Raw genomic sequence first — 19,865 nt, 5'->3', positions numbered from 1 at the left:
CACTGCTCTAGTGGGACCTGTGCTCACAGCCCAGCACTGTGCAGCTTGATTGGCATTCTTCAGAGAACACCAGAATTGGCAGGTCCGCCATTGGCGCCCCATTCTCTTCACAAATGAGAGCAGGTTCACACTGAGCACATGTGACAGGTGTTAAAGATTCTGGAGACGCTGTGGTGAACGTTATGATGCCTGTAACATCATCCAGCATGACCGGTTTGGTGGTGGGTCAGTGATGGTCTGGGGAGGCATATCCTTGGAGGGTCACACAGACCTCCATGTCATAGCCAACGGTACCCTGACTGCTGTAAGGTACCAGGATGAAATCCTACTCTGGTGCAGTGGGCCCTGGGTTCCTCCTGGTGCAGGACAATGCCCAGCATCATGTGGCCAAAGTGTGTAGGCAGTTCCTGGATGACAAATGCATTGAGGCCACTGACTGGCTCTCTCGCTCCCCTGACATTAATTCAATTGAGTAATGGGACATTATGTATCAGTACATCTGACGCTGCCAAGAACCGGCACAAAATGTCCAGGAGCTCACTGAAGCCCTGATCCAGGTCTGGGAAGAGATCCCCCAGGACACCATCCGTTGATTCTTCAGGAGCATGCCCAGACGTTGTTGGGTGTACATACAGGCACATGGGGGCCAAACACACTACTGAGTCACATCATGAGTTGTCGTGATAAAATTGGCGTCACCAGCCCAAGATGGTGGCGCCAATTTCTGTTATATTTTGGCCTTATTTTTGTACAGTAGGGAGAAGTTGAGACGCGTTGTCCATCTATATACAGTCATTGGTTGTCACTGAAAATGGTCCCCCTCAATGTTAAATACGTTACTACAGCCCTGCTTTAATTGGAATTAAGGAGCCTCGCCCAAAACATAAAAAAACCTACAAGACATCTAGCTACAAAATGTTTTTTCTTTGATCTCATTTTCAAAAAAACCTTCAAACTAAAGCACAGGCACACACCGCTTAGTAAATTTGGTCATATTTTATTATATCTCACACTTTGATTCCATATTAGAAGTTATTCATCTGGATAGACTCATACAGAAAAGGGTTCAACATCTTGTCATAGTCTCAAAATGACTTGAGAGAAAGAAGTACGACCTCCACCTCCACCTCCACCTTACACCTCTGGGCCCAGGAATGTGACCTGATGATAGGGCAGGAGAGTGCAATGAGTCCTTTTGGAGTAACAGTCTGTATTTCAGTTTGATAACAAACACTCAGGACCTTCAGCTCAACCTGGAAACACCTGAAGTAACAGCAAATAACAAAGGAGGCATGTTCACAAATATCATATTGCCGCATGACACTCAAAACTGTCCTACTTTGTTTAAAAAAAAAGATGTTCAAGAAATTCAACACTTTGGGAAATGGGCTGGTTAGTTTTCTAGCGAAGAGTTGGCTAATTTAAAAGATTGACACCACCCTCATGTTTGTCCAATGGATGTATAAAGAGACCTGGATACAGTGTTGGAGGCAAGACTCCATTCATTCCCACAAAAGTCACTCAGTGGTGCATGAAACCAAAAAGGCTGAACTGCCGCTTGTAATCTGGATGATCGCCACTGCTTCCCCATCGCTGGGCCAAATGAGCAAGTGCACTAGAGATTTCCAACATTCAAGCCAGCTACTTCAGCTTAGCGCTCTGCTAACTTGAATGGGAATACAATGACTTAATCTTGTGGCTCTTCTAGGGTTTCCAAATGTTACTATGAACATATGGATAGTGTAACAAGTCATTTCATGGGGGTTGTAACACAAAGATTCTCAGTCATCCAGGTCATGGTAATCTTTATTGCTCCTTCAGCTCCCTTGGATGAGAGGTGAATACATCTTCAAGAAACTTAAACAAGTCTGGCTGCCTACAACATAGCACTTAAGATCACTCAAAAAAATGTATCCACTGATTTACAGGCATTTCTTTCCAACATAAGTCTTTGGGAAATTGTCTTTTGGGCCCAATGGCATCATGTGATGGACTCAGAAGTTGTACTTCAAGTTGGCTTCAAAGTGCAGCGCACTTCCTGGGGGCTTGATTTCTCTGACTCTGTTAGTCAGTTAGCTTAGCCTAATGTTTGTGAGGTAAGCACAAATGGAAATATCCCCTTACTAGCACCTCTAAGGCTTACCAATTAAAAGGTTATATCAAGCTTGCTTAATATGTACAAAAACTGAAGTGTAAGACCCTCAATTCAATGTTTTAATTTAGCAAGCTATAGGCCAGACTACTCAACACATTCTCACTCCGACCTCGTCACATATCAATGTTTGGTCATGGACCTTACATGTCCAGATATGACGTGAGAGGTACCCTGGGTGTGTTGGTTATTGATGTTCTGGGGCGCTGTGTCAAGTTCTGCCTGTTACATGCATTGTCTTCTTTCAAAATAAACGTGTTACGTCAGTACAACAACGCAAATTGACTTTTTTTCCCTCCAATAACTAATGCACATGGTTTGGGCAAAAAAAACCCCGTGGTTAGGTTTAGACCACAGAAATAGTTGAGACCAGGACCCCAGGAAAGCCGCTTAGCCTTGCAGCAAATCTCTCCCAGTGGCCACTCGTGGTATTGCAGCCAAAAAATCCCCTGCAGCCCAATTTTTTTTCCCCTTACACCACAATTGTAAAAGACACAGTTAGTATTTTACTGTTCTCTTATCTTCTAAAATGATATACAGATACACAGCATTACTCTCTCCCAGAAAGCAAATGAGCGTATTTCCCAAAATGTCTATTTTTTTGCTTTAAATGTGTCGAACATTTTCAGTGTAAGTCAGACTCACTACTCGTGTTTAACTACCTATTTTAGCGTGAGACTGAAGAATGACAGGCAACAAAAAGATTCAAAGAGTCAAACTTACCCAGCTTCAGTTCATGTTCAGTTTAACTTCTTTTACTCCCTGTTAGTACTCCACAATACTGTCAGATTACACAATACTGTATGGCACACACTAATAATGGACCAATAGCTTGACATTTCAAAGTGTACATTTCAAAGTCAAGACAAAGTACAGGGACCTAATCAACATAGAGCTATACACAGATTATAGACTTGTCACAATTGATGTTTTCTCCTGCTTAGTATCTTTTTTTTCACCTCTAATAATTACCTTTGATTCTATCACATCAAACATTTATTTATAACAAAACAGCACTGTTTTTCTGTTGGTTTATCCAGTCAGTCGTTTTTGTCAGTCCTCACTTCGCTCTCCTTTAAATCAAAGGTCAAAGAGTGTCAAAGCCAAATTCCTTCGCAGGGAGTTTGTTGACTTGATAAATAAGAAGATCTGACAGCTTTGACCTCGAGTCTGTTAAGTCCTTATTTGTGTCGGTCAAAGTCTGTATAATTTGTTTTGATTTAATTCGATTTGAGCAGCCGTCGCTCCGTGGTGTGTATCCCGGGGCTGAATTACCACACTAAGAGTCTTTTTCGTGTTTTTTTCTTCTTCTTTTTTTCAGCTGAACCATCGCAGCCCTCCTCACATCCACACGGACAAACATTTCAGTTTGAACAGCTTGGGTAAGATGATGCAGTGACATACCAACACAGGTTAACTTTGAGAACGTCTTTTTGAGAATTCATCCTGCAGTTTGAGATGAATGAGACGGCTATTTTACAGGGGTGGAGCTTTCAGAGAGGACAAGCGGCATCCTGGTGTCCACCAAGGTTGTGTGGCCTCTTTCAGACCTCCTCCTCTTCCTCCTCCTCTTTGTTCTGTTCTTTCCCTTCACATCAGCTCTGCATCCTAGTCACAGGTCGGACCAGGAAAGGGAAGCTGGATCCTGAAGTAACATCACGTTTAGGCAGCAAAACCTGCAGGCAAGAGGAAAATTAATGTATAATCAGCAGCAATACATGTAATTTAGAACAGTGGATATAGATCAGTTATTCCCTCTGGTTTGCACTGTATTTAATTGATACAGATGATTTTTCCCGTGCATTTGATTTAAGATCCTAGTAGGTGGGAGCTTCATAATGTTCCCACTCACACATCATCCAATTATTGTGTAAATCAACTTGCATGCTTTTAAAAAAGAAACACACCCTCATGCTTTTAAACAGCAATTATTCACTTAAAATGCAAAAGCATCGCTAATTCAGATTCATGAGCACAGCAGCAGCTGGAAAGCACTTGTAAATAAAGAACAAATCAATTTTGATGTGCTGAATCCACCACTGTTTTAAGTGATTATGATTAGCGCATTATTATTATTATTTAATTTCAGTATTTTACGCACTGATTTATGTTAAAAAAAATGCTATGAAAAAAATAAACAATTCATTACATGATGAGGACGTTTATCAGATGATGAATGTCATTGTGATTAGTGCCACTTCTGATAATTATATTGATGTTGCTTGAGGAGCATTTAGTCGCCGTAAATATGTTCTGGTGTTGCAACCAAGTTTTATTCAAACCCACAGAACTTTATTTAAAACTCTAGTGACGATTCAAAGGCACGATCAGGATGAACACCTAACGCAAATAGATAATCAGCCAATCATGTGGCAGCAACTCAATGCATTTAGGCACGTTGGCATGGTCAAGACGACCTGCTGAAGTTCATTCAGAGCATCAGAATGTAGAAGAAAGGTGATTTGAGTGACTTTGAACGTGGCATGGTTGTTGGTGCCATAATTTAAAGCTGGGGTAGGCAGAAATCTGGAAATGGCAAAAAGCAGCAGAATTTAAAAATACACCCTCCTCCTGCAGCTCCCCGCTCTCTGTCCTCAGCCCCTCCCACCAGACAACCACAGGCATATGCACGTGCTTCATACAGTAACCCAGTGTTTTCGATGTACTGATTTATTTAATCTTATTGTATTGTAGAGTTGTGCACAATGCCTTCACTCTTCTCCTTGTCCCGCTCTTTCTCTTTGTTAATCAGACCACAGATGAGCAGCTTGGGAGACGGAACTTTGGTCGGCAGCTAAATTCAACCGGCATAAAGCCCCCAGCGCTGGGTGTCCCAGCAGGCTGGTGACCAGCAGCAGTGACAGCCCCAAGGACTAACTTGTGTCACAGCAGCAACAAAAAGTTTGCTGATCCACGGCTGTCAGGTCCCCTGCAGCTGGGGTTTACACTGGCTGGATTTAAGTTGCAAGGTGCTCTATAGTGGCGGGGAGTGAGGCAGAGGACACACTGTGATTCAAAGCTCTAGATAATGTTAGCTACATAAAAGTGAACTTGAAGCCGCAGCCTTGAGCCTATCAATACTGACACGTTTTATTGTGTTTATTGTCAGACTGTCTTTCTGACAACTCCCATCTTCTTTTTTGGGTTGCTTTGCAGAGTTGACAGTATTTACCAATGCTGGAATAGCAACTGTCTCTGCAGGACTCTCAGCGATTGAATCAGACTTTAACTACAGAGACGTACATCTGCATTTAAAGAACAGCCAATAGGGACACCCGCTCTTGTCACGTCAGAGGAGGTGCAGCGGTCTGGTTTTCCCTCAGACCACTTGAATTATAATATGCTCTAAGTTATTATGAAATTTTTGTTCAGTGACGCCAAAATGAAACCACCTACCCCATCTTTAAACAGCAATATCTGCTAGCGTTTGCTAACATTAGCCACCATATGCTACATGTCTTATCAGACCAAGTAAAGCCTTTACCAGTGAAACCGCTGAGAGTATTGAAATGAGGAGAGGGAGGTTTTATTGCTCATGAATCTAACATTTCGCTTGTAAGAGGAATATCTCTTTTTTCAAAAGTTACATAGTCTCCTAAATGTATTTTCTCTATCAGCACATTGGAGTTTTTGAGTGTTGCGCTCTATATAAATGATAACTGACTCTGATTTTTGCTTATTTAGTCGTGAACATTTTGTGTTTTAGAAATTACATGTTTTCAAGGTGGTTAAAAGGAAATGGGGAAAAAGGAAAACTGGTTATTAAGGGAATAAAGTGGCTTGTAATGGGAGAAATTTTAAGAAAACACATGATTATTGCTTGAAAGGTTCAGTGAGAGCTTATCCTCCTGAGACCCTGAACTTTTGTTTAGTATGCATTTTTAATTTCTCCTAGCTATTTGGGATCAGTAGGGCCCAATATGTATAAAAAACTAAACATTGTCAACAATAATAAAGTCCCAGTGTCCTCAAATGAGTACTTCCTATCTAGCAGCGTCTTATCTTCTTACTGTTGCTAAAATTGGTCAAATTTGTTGCCATATCAAACTACAAAAGTTATTAATCATAAACAAGTTTCAGCCATAAAATGTGATCAGGTTATGAACCTTGTCCACTTTTGTGTCGGGATCAGCTGCAGACTGACTTGGCAGAGATGGCTGCCATCTTGCTTTTACTTAAATTAGTGTATTGTGCCCTTACAATCATTAGATGGGACAAAAAAGGACGAGGACAACAGGTCTAAGTCAAGCAGAATGAAGTATAAGTTGCAGTAAACCCAAAATGTAATGTCCTCATATGAGGTCTCAGGAGGATTTGATTGATGTTTCTGATTTCTATTTGTTGCTATAAACAACATTACACTTAAATATAATCCTTACCTGTGTGTGTGTGCTTTACCATTATCAGATATTATATGGCGTTGTTGCCGCTCTCTGTGGGGACAAAAAGAGAGACACCAGTTCAGTATAAAGAGGATTGCTCTAACATCGTTTTAACCAGCAGGTGGCAGTGCTACATCACTTTTTCCTCCTCTACAGGCTGCATGAATTAAAACACCTCTGGACAGGTGTCACTATCCATCCTCCTGAGTGACAAGATAAGACAACATCCAATTTAAACTTCATCTGCTGGGTGATGAATCCCCAACTTTTCACTTTGATTCTCATATTTCATGTACATCTGCCTCTCTTCCTCTTCCTCAGCTCATTATCCTCTCTCTGTCTTGCCCTTCCCTCTCCGGTCTCTCGGTTGATAATGGCTTCTTCCTCCCAGTCTTTTTGCTTATATGAGCTAACAGGCGACTGTGTCCCAGCTGATAGGGTGGCTGTGATTCATTTAGACAGGCTGGCAGCAAGCTGTGTAAACAGCCATTAGTAATTCATGACTCTGTCCAGCATCCCCAGGCTTCAATTAACCCTTGCTATCGGTGCATTCTTCCTCTCAGTCACCCATCTTTCTCTCCGTGTGCGTCTCTCCTCTCATCTCCGGCCTTCTTCATCTATATTCTCCTCCTCTTCCTGCCTCCTTCCTCGCTGCTTAAATCATTCTCGTTGGGTCCGAGTGCAGTTGTCACCTCGCCCCAATCAGGACAGAAAAATCTCACTGGTAACAGAAGCAAGCAGGTGGTGTACAACATTCATCTAATGTATGAAAATGAATAAGCTGAGCATGGGAAATTATGCAAGGAGGAGTTTTTAATTTCAAGCTGCTGGTGGGATGTGGAATCAGATTTTTGATGTGTGCCGTCTCATTAATGTACTGAGGTTTAATGGTAAAGCCAATTAAGCTCAAAAACGTAGCAGAGGTGTGGATACGAGTCACAGATCTAATGTATTCAGACTTGTAGCTCACTTTGACTTTGCTTGGACTCGAGCCTCACGATGCTCCTCAAGCCAAAAGTGGAATAGATCTCAGACACAGAGCAGACATTCAGGCCAGCGTCCAAATGGATTTTTTAATAAGTTTAGTGGCACCTGCTTTGTTTTGTTTTGAAAATAGCCTGAATCTCATTTCAGGTGTAATTGCACTACAGCTTTTATTATGTTGTCGTGCACCGAACTGTCTCTGTTAAAGTGCTCCGTGAATTAACATGAAATGGGTTTTAAGATGTACAAAGTGTACTATTACTCTTCTGGGGTTTCCATTTCGAAAGGGCGACAAATCTAGTGAAGAATGTGTTATGACTTTTAGAGGACTTGCCTGTTTTAATTTGGGACTTCAGTGCCAAGACTGCGGCTGAAACAATTAGTTGAATCGTTTAGTCCTTTGGCTCGTGACCCTTTAAGGCAAAGCAGTGTTTACTTGTGACTTCTCCTCACAGACTGCAGGTATCTACGAGTTACGAGCAGTTCAAACAAAGAGCAACTTTCCCCTTTCAGACTTATGCAACTGAAAATTTTAGATAAGTGAATCCAAATTGGTGGGTCGCGGTCTAAAAATGGATCATGGGTCCACTCTGAGTGGACCAGAAGTGACTTGCAGACGTGTCAAGTTTGTAAAAAACACACTTTATTTTGAAGCACAGTGAATTTCCGGCACAGAGCTTTTATTTTCAAGTGCTGTTTCCTGCTGTAGAGTGAGTGAGTCATGGACAGCTACTTGACAGAGACAGCAAACTAGCTCTACTGAATGGCCGAACACAATTATGACGCTGAATGTGTTAAACTGTGTGGACCTTGAACTAATGAGGAAGGAGAAATCTGGACCCTGTGGCTGGACCAGTTGGGAACCACTGTTTTATCTCTGCCAGCTGTAAGCCTGGAGGGGATCGTGCATTTGGTCATGTGTGTAAATGTGTATCTGTCTGTCCACAGCTAATCTTGCAAACTATTGGACCAACCAGCCTCATATTTTGTAAGACTGTATGCTCAAGGACTTCTTGTGCTTGCGGTGATTTACAATTGTTGAAAAACCTGTTTTATTGACTCCTTTATAATCGTCACTCACTGCTGACTCCTCTTCATTTTTAACCAGCCAGTAGGAGCTGTAAGTTTTCCGGAAATCCGCTCAGCTAAAAACATTTAGGCTTCGTCGTGGCTCAAAAACTGACATCCATACAAAGGTTTTCTCTCATTTTGAACCAGAGCACCTACAACTTAATTTTAAACCAATATGTTATGATCATTTCAAGTTAGGTATGATATGAGATGATCAGGTCAATTGCTTTCATTATCTTTGGCACCATCAGTGCCACCTGGCGCAGCTATGCCAGGTTTTGGCTGCCATGGCTGTGACCTTGTTTTGTTTCGTCTGACGCATGCTGTCATTCCACACCACGAGTGTTTCAGAAGTGGAGGGTTTTGCCTGCCTGTTTTTGTAGACTTGCAGATTTTGTTGATTTGGTGTTGATATTCATGCTTCTATCCTCAGTAGGCAGTTAAATTGTTTCTTTATCTGTTATGTTTTAATCATGTTTATTGCTGTTATTTACTTTTTTGTGCTGTGGCCTACAGGCAAAGTAAGTACTGTTAAAAACTCCAGTTATGAGTGACATGGATTAAAGATTTGTGCCTGTGTTTTAGCTATTAAAAATACATTAATCCTCATAATAACATTGTATCTTTATTTTACATCCAGTGCCTGTTAACTGGAGAACTCGATCTGCTTCGTGAAACGCCCTGCAGCTCTGTCAAAAATAGACGAGGTGTGTATTTCATTAGCATCTAGGATGCTTCTGAAACATGCATTGGCTGGAATTACAGCAATTCTGTAGAGACGCAGCGACCACTTTGCAGTGTGGTGAAGATCTGCACTCGACTGAGAGCACTTCTCTAGTTTACCGATAACAAGCAAATATTAGGTACGTTCTTCCTCAGTTTGTGCAAGACATGGACTTTTGCAATTTAAAATCTTGCATAGACTCCACTTATAAAATAGGCTCAGGAACATGTATCCAAATATTAGTCCAGTGTGCAACAATGGGAAACCATTGTGTACAGTCACCTGCCTCACTAGCCTTTATGTTCTGGCACTGCCCAGGAGTCACAATATATTGGCAAAATATTTCTCAGTTGCTACCAGATAGTCCTGGATAGACCTGAAGATTCTGATCCACTGACCGCACACAACATATATGTTAGTATTTGTAACCTTACTAGCACGCATCATTTGGTGGAAGATGGTGGTGGAAGGTTAAATTCTCCTTAGTAGGGTGTGAAAACAAATCCTACCAGATCTGGTAACCCTTTATAGACCGCTTAAAGAAAGATGCGCCAAGTTCTTCCCCAAACTAGCCCAGTTTGAATGACACAAAACACTGCCAAATTTTATTTATTTATTTACAAATATTTGTCTATTTATTTTCTTTTTTGTTGTAATGATATATACGATACATTTTATCTGTAAATATTATATTTTCATATATTATAATATTATATTTATGACAAATCACCCTTTAGAGTATTTTTGATTTTTGACTTGTGGAATATTTTATATATTTTCGTATCAGAAATTCTGTTTTCCCTTTTATACTATTGCCACTGTTTGTTTAACTTCAAAATCCCCAATTAAAAGTATTGAAAAAAAGCAAATATTAAGAAAATGCATGTGACTTGTTTAGCAAAAATGTTTTTGGTTTTGTTTTTTCCCTCTATATCCAGTCTTTGTAATTTAATCATGGCCCTTCAGATGGATCTAGTTATCCGCTGACGGGTCCTGACCCCAAGGAAAGTTAGTAGTCAATTAGAAGAAAACGAAAACAGCAGCTATTTAAATAATAAATTGGTCATTTTAAGTAATTTATTAAGTAATTTGATAAGCATTTACCATTATTCTTGAAATCCTTGAAAAATTGTGAACTTGAGGGAAAAAAATCAAGGCCTTTAAAATTTTTGATAACAGACATTAATAGATATGGGTTATTAAAGGTGCTTGAATTTATATATTTTATGCAACGATAGCAGATATTATCAAAAGAGCTTCAATTTCTGTCACTGTAACACAGCACAACTGAGAAGAACGCATTCTCATCCATGTAGGGTCCTTGAATTTGAGGGAGCTTGGCCTGGAAAGTCCTGGAATTTGAATCATCGCAGCTTTTCTGGGTCTGTCTAATTTAAGGCTGTCAGAAGTATTAATACTTGACAACATGATCTCTGTTAATTACACATTTAATAGTAGTGAATGTATCAAAGCTAAAAAAACGAACAGATCTACAATCAGATTTGCATCCCAAGGCTGGAAAGATGAAACGACAAGAAAGAAAATCAACTGGTCCTCAACCTGTGGCTGTTACAGCCTTCTCTCTAACAACAAAGCCACCACGTGACTGGAGGCGAGCAGTAACTCTTTCTGTATCAGCGCTGTGTGCAGGTTGTTCATTAAAAATAAAATTTCCCATTCTGTGTGCCAAGGACTTTTTCGTCTTTTTGCCGTGGTACTGAAAGAGGTATCATTTTTTAATACTATTTTTTATTGAAGTTAAAATTCTGTATCATGACGACCTTAATCTGAGTGCATTTGCAGGATGTTTCTGTGAGTCTGACCATGAAAACGGCCTCAGATCAGAGCACAAAGTATGTGCACTGTTGTTTCTCCTCTCCCTGACCAACTGCATTATTCCAGAACCTGCAGCCTAACACACACATGGCCTGTGTGTGCCCACTGAGCCATGACGGCATTATCCTCTTACTGTCTCCCAGCAGCTCCTCAGACATCAGACTGTCCTGACGGTTCCCCAGCACGAAGGCCAGGAAGGAGAGGATGAGGGCGTCCATGATGCCCATGATAGCCAGGATGTAGGCCCAGCGCACCGAGCAGGCTCCCAGCGTGTACTTGTCCGTCTTCTCGCCACACATCCGCTTCACCTCGTCGCTGTCCCAGCCATCCGGGTAGATCATGCAGCCCAGAATCAGACATGTACCTGGATCAGGAGGAGAGAAAGACGGGTTAGTTGGCTACTATGAGAGGACTTATGTTGGATTTGGGATACTCTGTGAACCTAGAAAAATGCACAAGACATGAAGTAGTCAATAAAATGTAAATTCATGGAGGAGATATTAGCAGAGGGTCTAAATCTTGAGTTATGAGCAGGTGAACTCTGCAGAGAAACAGGGTGAAATATATTTTATAAGGAAAAAAGAAATAAGGCAGTATGAGAAGAGGAGGTGACAGCAGTGCAGAAATGGGACAGGGAGGTGAGGAAGGAGGCAGAAACAGAGAGAATATGTTACAACATGTCACAGCACCATGTGGCGAGTCGCGCTGCCTTCATTAGCCGTCTGCTGCACGGCTGACAATGACAGACTAAGCTGTTAGAGAGCAGAGTCATCTAACAACACTTCTGCTGCCAGTAGGGAACTGTTGTCACATTCACACACTCACACACAGTCAGCTGAGGCAATCAGATGATTTACAGGTCTGAGAGGTCCGTATTTATTTATTTATTGACGATGCTGCCAAAAGCTAAGTCTGAATGTCAGAGGTTTTGTTTTAATTTACATCTCAGCGAGGGCCAATTTTAATTTTAGATAATGAGAGTGAGGACGTTTTTGGGAAGGCAGGAGAAGTTGGATGATTGAGGGCTGGGACTTCAGGATAACGTCCAGCACTGCCTGGCAGGAGAGATATTGTATCTTAATGGGACCTTTCTGGTTAAATAAAGGATAAATAAGAAGCTTTAGGGTTAGTGTTCGAGCGAGGTAAGAGGGGCTTTTATTGGGAGCTTTCCCTCTAAAGGCCCAGACACACAAAACCAACTTTCCCTGTCCCTTACCCTTCTCTCACTCATACTCAAAATGATTTAAAGTAGAGGTTACAACTGCACTTTGAATACGATGTGATCTGAGGGGCTGCCAAGTTGTAATATATTGTGGGAGTCGGCCCTTTAAGATATATCTTAGATCATGTAGCCACATACTGAAGGTAGGAACTGTTGTTTCTTTCCATGACATAAGTAGAAGGTTTTGATGTTGTAATGATACAGATAAGTTGTTGCTGTGCTGTGGTAAGTTGTTCCAATATTTCAGATACACCCAGAATGATTAATATAGGTTCTGGTTCTGGTGAAATATTAATAATGTCTGAGACGATGAAGATATCGGACCAAAAAAGATGGAATCTGAGGGCATAATACAAAGCTATGAAAAAGAGTTGCCTCTGAGGAATGAATCATCATAAGTGGGTGTTACGTTTGGATATATTTTGTGTATTTTTACCACAAATACCCTTGGGTGTGCGCTTACACACTGGGGGCATGGAGTATAAAAGAAGTTTCTTTACTTAGTCGACCAGCTATCAGAAACAGAACAGAAATTCACAAAACTTTATTTAAATTCTAGTGAAGATCCCAAAGTTTCCAAAGATATCTAGAATATTTCCTCGAACATTTTGATGGAATCACACAGCCATAAAAAACATGAAGTCTTGGGTATGAATATTTCAACATCATAAAGCTTCAATGATGAACTGGAACGAGCCGATAAAGAAGATACATGATAAAGTTAAACACTGTGGAATATGATTTTGTTTTTAAACTTTAAAACCGCGAATGAGGGAGTATAAAGTTTGATTTACAGATGTTTTTAAACTGAAAGTTGGCTGAAAAGAAAAAAAAACTCAAGTGAAGCTCAAGTACTGTAAATTTGTACTTAAAGGGTTACTTCAGTATTTTTCAGCCTGGACTATGTTTTTGTGTCCAAGTGAATAATTGGAACAATTTGAAACTGGTCCTGTTTTTTAAGATCTGTCAGCATTGGGTACTTTTAGTTTAAATATTTAAGTACATAAGTAACATTTTCAATGCAGGACTTTTACTTGTAACACAGTATTCTCACGCTGTGGCATTAGTGCTTCTACTTAAGTAAACGATCTGATTAATTCCTCCACCACTGCTTGCAAAATTATCTTTAAAACTGTCAAACATTATATGTGTACAATTCAAACTGGATCAAACAATTATTTATCTCTCACTGTTGACTACTGCACATATTTTTTCCGAAGGAGAAGAGGGAGCGTCACTGCATTCACGTGTCTCACAAGTACGGAAACTCAAGTGTGTGTGTGTGTGTGTATACTTGTGTATGCTACATAGTGAGGACCATATAACACAGTGAGGACATTTCTGCAAAGTGGGGACATTTTGTCCGGTCCTCTGTTTTTCAAAGGCCTGCTTGAGGGTTAAGACGTTTAGGTTGGGGCTAAAACGCAGCACTCTGAAAACAGCGCTCCGAGGGACACGGGCTCTTGATGAGTGGTAGTATGGGAATACTTAAAAATGTCCTTTTATGAGTCCCGATAGAGGTTGGAAGAGCCACATGAACATAAAATCTGAGTGTACCGAGCCACTGCACATGTGGGGCAATGGGAAATTTGTCATTTATTAACGCTGCTCCCATCCCCCAGGGTCTCTGAAGAAATTACCTGGTGACTGCCGATGAGATTTATGAGATGAATAAATAGATAAATAGATCCATGAATACATCAATTAAAAAAAATTAATCGATCATTACGTAGGTTTAATAATAAATCAGCTGAACTAGGGCAAAAAGACCTGATAATAAGTGTTGAACTGAGTGAAAGAAACTGATATAATGATGCATGTGTGGAGTTAGAATAGGTTAAAAAACAGAGGTCAAGTGTTTAAAAATATAAAACAGACAAAGGTAAGTGCTTGTTAAAAAGAGTCGGTGCTTAAAAGGTGAAAAAACTTAATTTCAAACAATCCATATACACATAAGAGATATTAGAGTTCAAATAAAGTTGTGCATCAGTGTATTTATATCAGTTAAAGTATTGTAATTCAAGTCAGTAGTTATATGATCGTTAGGGTAAGGGGCGAGGGAATTCATTATGTCAATGAAGGTCCTCACAAAATTAGAAGTACAAGAATGTGTGTGTGTGTAAGGTTAGCACACTAAGGTGAGCAGCCAGAAGATTAAGTAAACGGATAATCTCCGGAAATGTCAGGGACTTGTGTCCCTCCTTCCCTCCGCTTTCCCTCTTTCTTATCTCCCCCTCCCCCCTTGCGCTCTCTTTGTGGCCGCCATAATGAGAAAAGATAGCGAGAGGAGCAGCGGTGAGACGGAGACCTTTATACACAGTCCATAACAGAGACGGAGGACGAGCTGAGACCACACAGGTGTCTGGGTCATGTCTGTTTTCCTGTTAGTCATGAGTTAAACACGACCAGCCGTCCCTCTCACAGTTGTACCAATAAAAGCAGCAACAAGCTACTGTAATAATAACCTGCATTGATGCGAAAGCACTCTAATCCATATCCGACGCCTACATTTCCCAGGAGGCTCTGAGTCTATTGACTTTCCTGCAGCCTTCCTGAGTTTGGAGATCAATGTTCTCATAGCAAATCCAAAAGAAAAAAACTGTTTAAAGCAGCAGTGAGTTTCTTTATGTTATTTTTATTAGACACATCAGTTCCCTGTTTGGTGCATAACGGAGAGAAAGAGCTTATCAGATATGTAAGTTGTCGTCTTGAACGTATCATAAATCAGATCCCAGTGATTAGCGTTAATATTTTCCAGTTCCTTTTTAAACTCAGCCCGTGATCGCACAGCAACATCAACTGAGAATCCAAATTTGCACACCATGCCAAACACCTCGCCACCAAAACAAAGCTTGAAAGAAAACAACCGAGAGAGTAATGTGTGAAATTCAACAAGGACGAGGATCATTTCTGAGATACTGGTGCGTCTCCAGGACTGATTAGTTTGTTTGTTATGCAACAGTTATTCTTCCTGCGGTCCACATGAAAATATAGTCAGCGACAATACAAATCAAACACACAGCTCACAGTCTTACACCAACGATGACAATAATATACAAAAGCATTACAACATTAGATACAACATGAGGAGACAGACGAAAGTGGTATAAGCAGAGCTGTCTTTCCTAGCATTAATATAGTCAGTGTCTCATCATAGATGGGGGTATAGTGAGGGAACAGAGTGAGAGGGGAAAACTTTCCCTTGGCCTGCAAACGCCCTGAAGGTATGTACGTATTTCAAACTCACATAAGAGACGCTTTCACTTTTTTTTTTAAAGATATGATTAATGAAACTAACCACTAGCAGTGGTTAAACAATCTAACACTGTTTGGTTAAAGCGTTAGATCGCTTTTTGTTTAACTAGAAACAACCCTAAAGTCGCTATCGCCAAACCCACCAGCCTCCATTTAAATAAACAGTCATTTTAGCGTGTTGTTACCGGCTCACACTTTTTCCCCGATAAGGGTGGTGGACTTGTGGTTAAGCTGTGAGGGTGTGACGTATGCTTCATGTGTATATGGAGGGAAGCAGCTCTCTCGCAGTGTCATGGTGAAGACGGCAGGCGGCACAGAGCGATGATAGTCAGCAGAATTAAGTGTTTAGATAAGCTCAGGGCTACTGTTCAACCTCATGGGAAGGCCATGTTTGTTGTTTGCAGGACTTTGACTTTAACCTTTGCTGCACGTTATTATTAGTTTTACTTAAGGAAAAAGTTTTGAGTAGCTACATCTTCTACAGCTGCCAGCAGTCTACCAACATTATCTGTTAGAGAAAGGGTGAAAATAAAGCAAGGCAGTTTGTTTGGGGCCCCAGGCCCCCAAAACACTAAATCCATCCCCGTTTTTATCAATATTTCCCTCCAAAGTCTGACTAAAACTTAAACAAAGCACTCTAGCCCCTTTTACACTGCCAGATTTTCACTGAATGTTGGGCCGTTTTGCCGGCAAGCTGCGAGCGTTTAGACACACAGAGCCGGATTGGCGAGTTGATCCGAGGTGCCCAATTTTCCGCCTCGTAGGGTAGACATATTGGTGGAACCTTTTTGGTTTAAACAGACCGAGGCGACCTTCCACAACGGGAGGGGCTGTTGATGACTTGTGGGAGGAGCTGTTGATGACTTGTGGGAGGAGCTGTTGATGACACCGCACGTGCGAGCCACTGGCGGTGGATAAACAGGAAACAGCTGATAGCAGGAATTAACGAGCAGCTAGTAGCAAGAGGGAAACACAAACCTGACAGACACTGTAAAGATGAGCAACTGGGGAGACAAAGAATTGCGCGCCCTCCTTGCCCTCGCAAACGAAGAGGCCACTAACCGTCAGATGACGGGGACGGTGAAGAGCAGGCAGACTTACGAGAGAATCGCTGAAGGCCTGACCAGCCGCGGCTTCCCTCACACGTCACTGTTTACGTCACACACTGAGCTACACGTTTTGTTACTTGCTCACGACCCCCATTGCCCCGAAAAAGGCGCATTCTGTATAAACAAAAGTAGGCAGGCGGCATTTTGCTGCACTCCCAGATTTTTTTTTTATACTGCCAATGCTGAAAAAAGACTGATTGGGCTTTCCTGCAAATTTGCACAATTCCTGTTTAAAAAGGGCTTCAGTCCAAGTCTAACGAGTCACTTTCCATCACGATCAGTGTAGTCCACAAATGTGTTGGGTTTTTGTCAGTTGCTGAAAATAGTAAAATAAATCCATCGGGCTCAGTTACTTGGGTTTGGACTGAAATGTGCTGCCTGAGCCACATCTGGCACACATACAGGCAGGTTTTGTTGGAAAAAAAAAAAAAAGTGTTTCTCTGCATTTACAGTATCAACTCTTTAACCAGCAGTTGTATGTTGAATGTTTAATAAAACATAGGACACAGAGTGGTAAGGATCATGTGCTACAGACTGTGTGCACCTCCTGAATGCATTATGACCAACACAATGATTACCAGGGGTCTCATTTATAAAACAATGCGTAGGATCCATACTAAACATGTTCGCACTGACAAAAGCCAAAGAGTATTTGACAATTTCTAAAAACAGGCTTCCACCTCACCATGTGTGTCGCCAATTTCCCGTCTCCAAAATGTTTGTAAGCATGGGTCAAAGTTTCTCCTATCAAGTCTGTTTTTATAGATTACAACTTTTGCGTGGGAAGTGGCGTACGCCTCTTTCAGGCCATACAAAATATTTATAAATGAGACCGCTGGTCCGTTCACAGTGAGGTGGATGAATGTGTTTTTAATATCCTTCTTGTCACTTGCTTTCAGGCACTTTAAAGTGTATTGATTTGTTTGAAAGGCACTCTATAAATACATTTTGATGGATTGATTGATTGATTGATTACATGCTAAAATAAGATAAGTGCTAACTATCAGCAAATTAGCATATTAATGTTTAGCTTAAAGTTTTATCATCATCAGATCCCAGTCACAATATGATCACAATGAGATTTAGAGCATAACTTTGCACACGGTGCTGAACACCATGGCACTACAACAAAGCTCGGAACAAAGCACCTGAAGGTGTAATCTCTGAAATTCACAAGAGGACATTTGGTGTTTCTGTGCAGACTGTGAAAAACTGTCAACAAAGTATTTCGGTACGTTTACAGGACTGTTTGATACCACCACTATCGCATTTAGCGCAGCTCTAACAAACCTTTAAACCCACAGGTTTATGCATGCCCTTTAAAGTGTAAATGCGGCTGCTTAAAATGTGTCGCGTCTTTAATTTCTGACTCTTCTGATCTTCAGGAAATGTTTTTTCATGTTCACAAAACGCTAAACTTTCACCATGTCTTCCACGGTATATTAGTGTGGATTTCCTTTTATTCATATTAGAGGATTTGGTACAGTGCACACAGTTCTCTCCTATGTAAACAACCTGCTCCTGCAGGCTTTGCAGCTGTAATATTAATAGAATGAGTTGAACTGCACGCTGTCTCAACGGCAAATCTTAAATCTCCCACGGAGCTCGAGTCGAAGAGAAATACAGATGATCAAAGAGACACCCGGTTTGTCTTTCTGACTCTCATCTGACTGTTTTAAAATGCCCATTTCCGTGCTGTGGTGGTTCAGCCTTAAGCTTCCTGTAGCTGCAGGTTTGATGCCACCAAAGCTGAAGTGCAGCCCTCGCTCTTTGCATGCTGTTGCATAAAAGGACTAAAGGATTGTCATTCTTCTCACTGACTGATCTCATCATCATACATTTATCCTCAAAACCTAAACGCTTCCTGCAAAAACACTTTTTTCCTGTTTTCCAAAATGTTCTGAATCTAATCTTTCAGCTTCACAGACATGTATTTTTTTTCTCCTGTTATCAGCAAAGCTAAAAAAGCTCAAACAGAAATCGTCTCTATCCCCAAACTGCATCCAAATGTCTCTAAAGTGGGCCGAGGGCAATCTTTTATCTTTGGCAGCACTGTTTTGTTTTCAGGCTTGTACAGAAACATTGTGTAGCCACAAACAATCCTCCAAATGGCATGCAGCTACAGTGTAACATGCAGTAACAACAGGGGTAAGCCAAAGGGGTCAGGCTCTTCATCTCCTGATGAATAAATTCTCTTCATCTCAACATCCCTGCAGCCACAGCAGCCTGCACACAATCCTCACCATAAATAATGAAAGATATTATGAAAGCCTCCAACGAGGAATCATGTCAGCCAATTTCAACACTTTAAATGAGTGATGTTTTAAACCTGCACAACCTGCGAAGCTCAGGGTAACACTCGGACTCATAGGGAGAAAACAGATGAGCGATATGGGTTCAACGCTCCAAATGATTTAGGTCGAGGAAAAAAAACAAGCTCACAAGCTGTTCAGAAATGTTAAAAAACAGGCTTCTTAACTGAAGGCTTCATTCAGCGTGGTAGTACTCCAACTCTGCAGGAGGTGGGTAGTAATGAGCTGAAGTTCAGCCTTGGACGACTGGGAAAGGCTTTTCATCACAGAGGGAAGAGGAGGTCAATTACTAAGCAACGCTGCATCGCACTCTTTTATCTCTTTCTCGTTACTAGAGAGACTCCAGGCATGTTTTGCTCTTTGGTTAAGTCAGTATTGAAGAGATGAAATGTTCTGGATTCCTCGAGAGTAATGAATTGGTTTGGTTTTAATGCAAACAGTGAAATGTTCGACTGTTCAAGTTGGTTTAGAGAAAGAGAAAACTAGTGATGAAGGCTGATTGAAACCAATTCAAAAATTTATTTATCATTGAAATAGTAAATTAAAGGGTAACTTAGGTATTTTTCAACCTGGACCGTATTCCCTTGTGTTTTTATGTCTAAATTACTAATGGGAACAACATGGCCCCGCCCCTTTGTGATGGTCCGACAAGCTGTCGCAGTAAGCATGGAGCCCACACTGTCACTAACTGCACTCCCTGAAGATATATGATCATATTTTTGGAAAAATTAAAGAGTGATTCCAGAGAGAAGCAGACAGAGGGGTCTACAGTCTGTGTTTGAAGGATATATCCAGGATGTCAAACTGACTCAGCAGCA

The 19,865-nt window shown here is 41.0% G+C and overlaps 1 protein-coding gene across 2 annotated transcripts in view; it reads right to left on the bottom strand.

Annotated features, from left to right (window-relative positions):
- Positions 1-1,003: 1,003 nt before the first annotated feature.
- lhfpl3 (LHFPL tetraspan subfamily member 3) overlaps positions 1,004-19,865 on the bottom strand; it is a 69,733-nt gene continuing 50,871 nt past the window's right edge. Inside the window, exons 2-4 of one of the 2 annotated variants that reach the window (XM_050036615.1) lie at positions 11,283-11,513; positions 6,532-6,585; positions 1,004-3,828 (exon numbers count right to left, since the gene is read on the bottom strand). In XM_050036615.1, coding sequence (XP_049892572.1) covers positions 6,563-6,585; positions 11,283-11,513 — 254 coding nt within the window. In that variant the 3' untranslated portion in view covers positions 1,004-3,828; positions 6,532-6,562. The remainder of the gene's footprint in view (positions 3,829-6,531; positions 6,586-11,282; positions 11,514-19,865) is intronic. The other variant, XM_050036616.1, reaches the window with a different exon arrangement.

The sequence above is a fragment of the Epinephelus moara genome, chromosome 23, assembly GCF_006386435.1.
Source record: "Epinephelus moara isolate mb chromosome 23, YSFRI_EMoa_1.0, whole genome shotgun sequence".
NCBI lineage: Eukaryota > Metazoa > Chordata > Actinopteri > Perciformes > Serranidae > Epinephelus > Epinephelus moara.
This window is presented reverse-complemented; position numbering and strand designations above follow the sequence as displayed.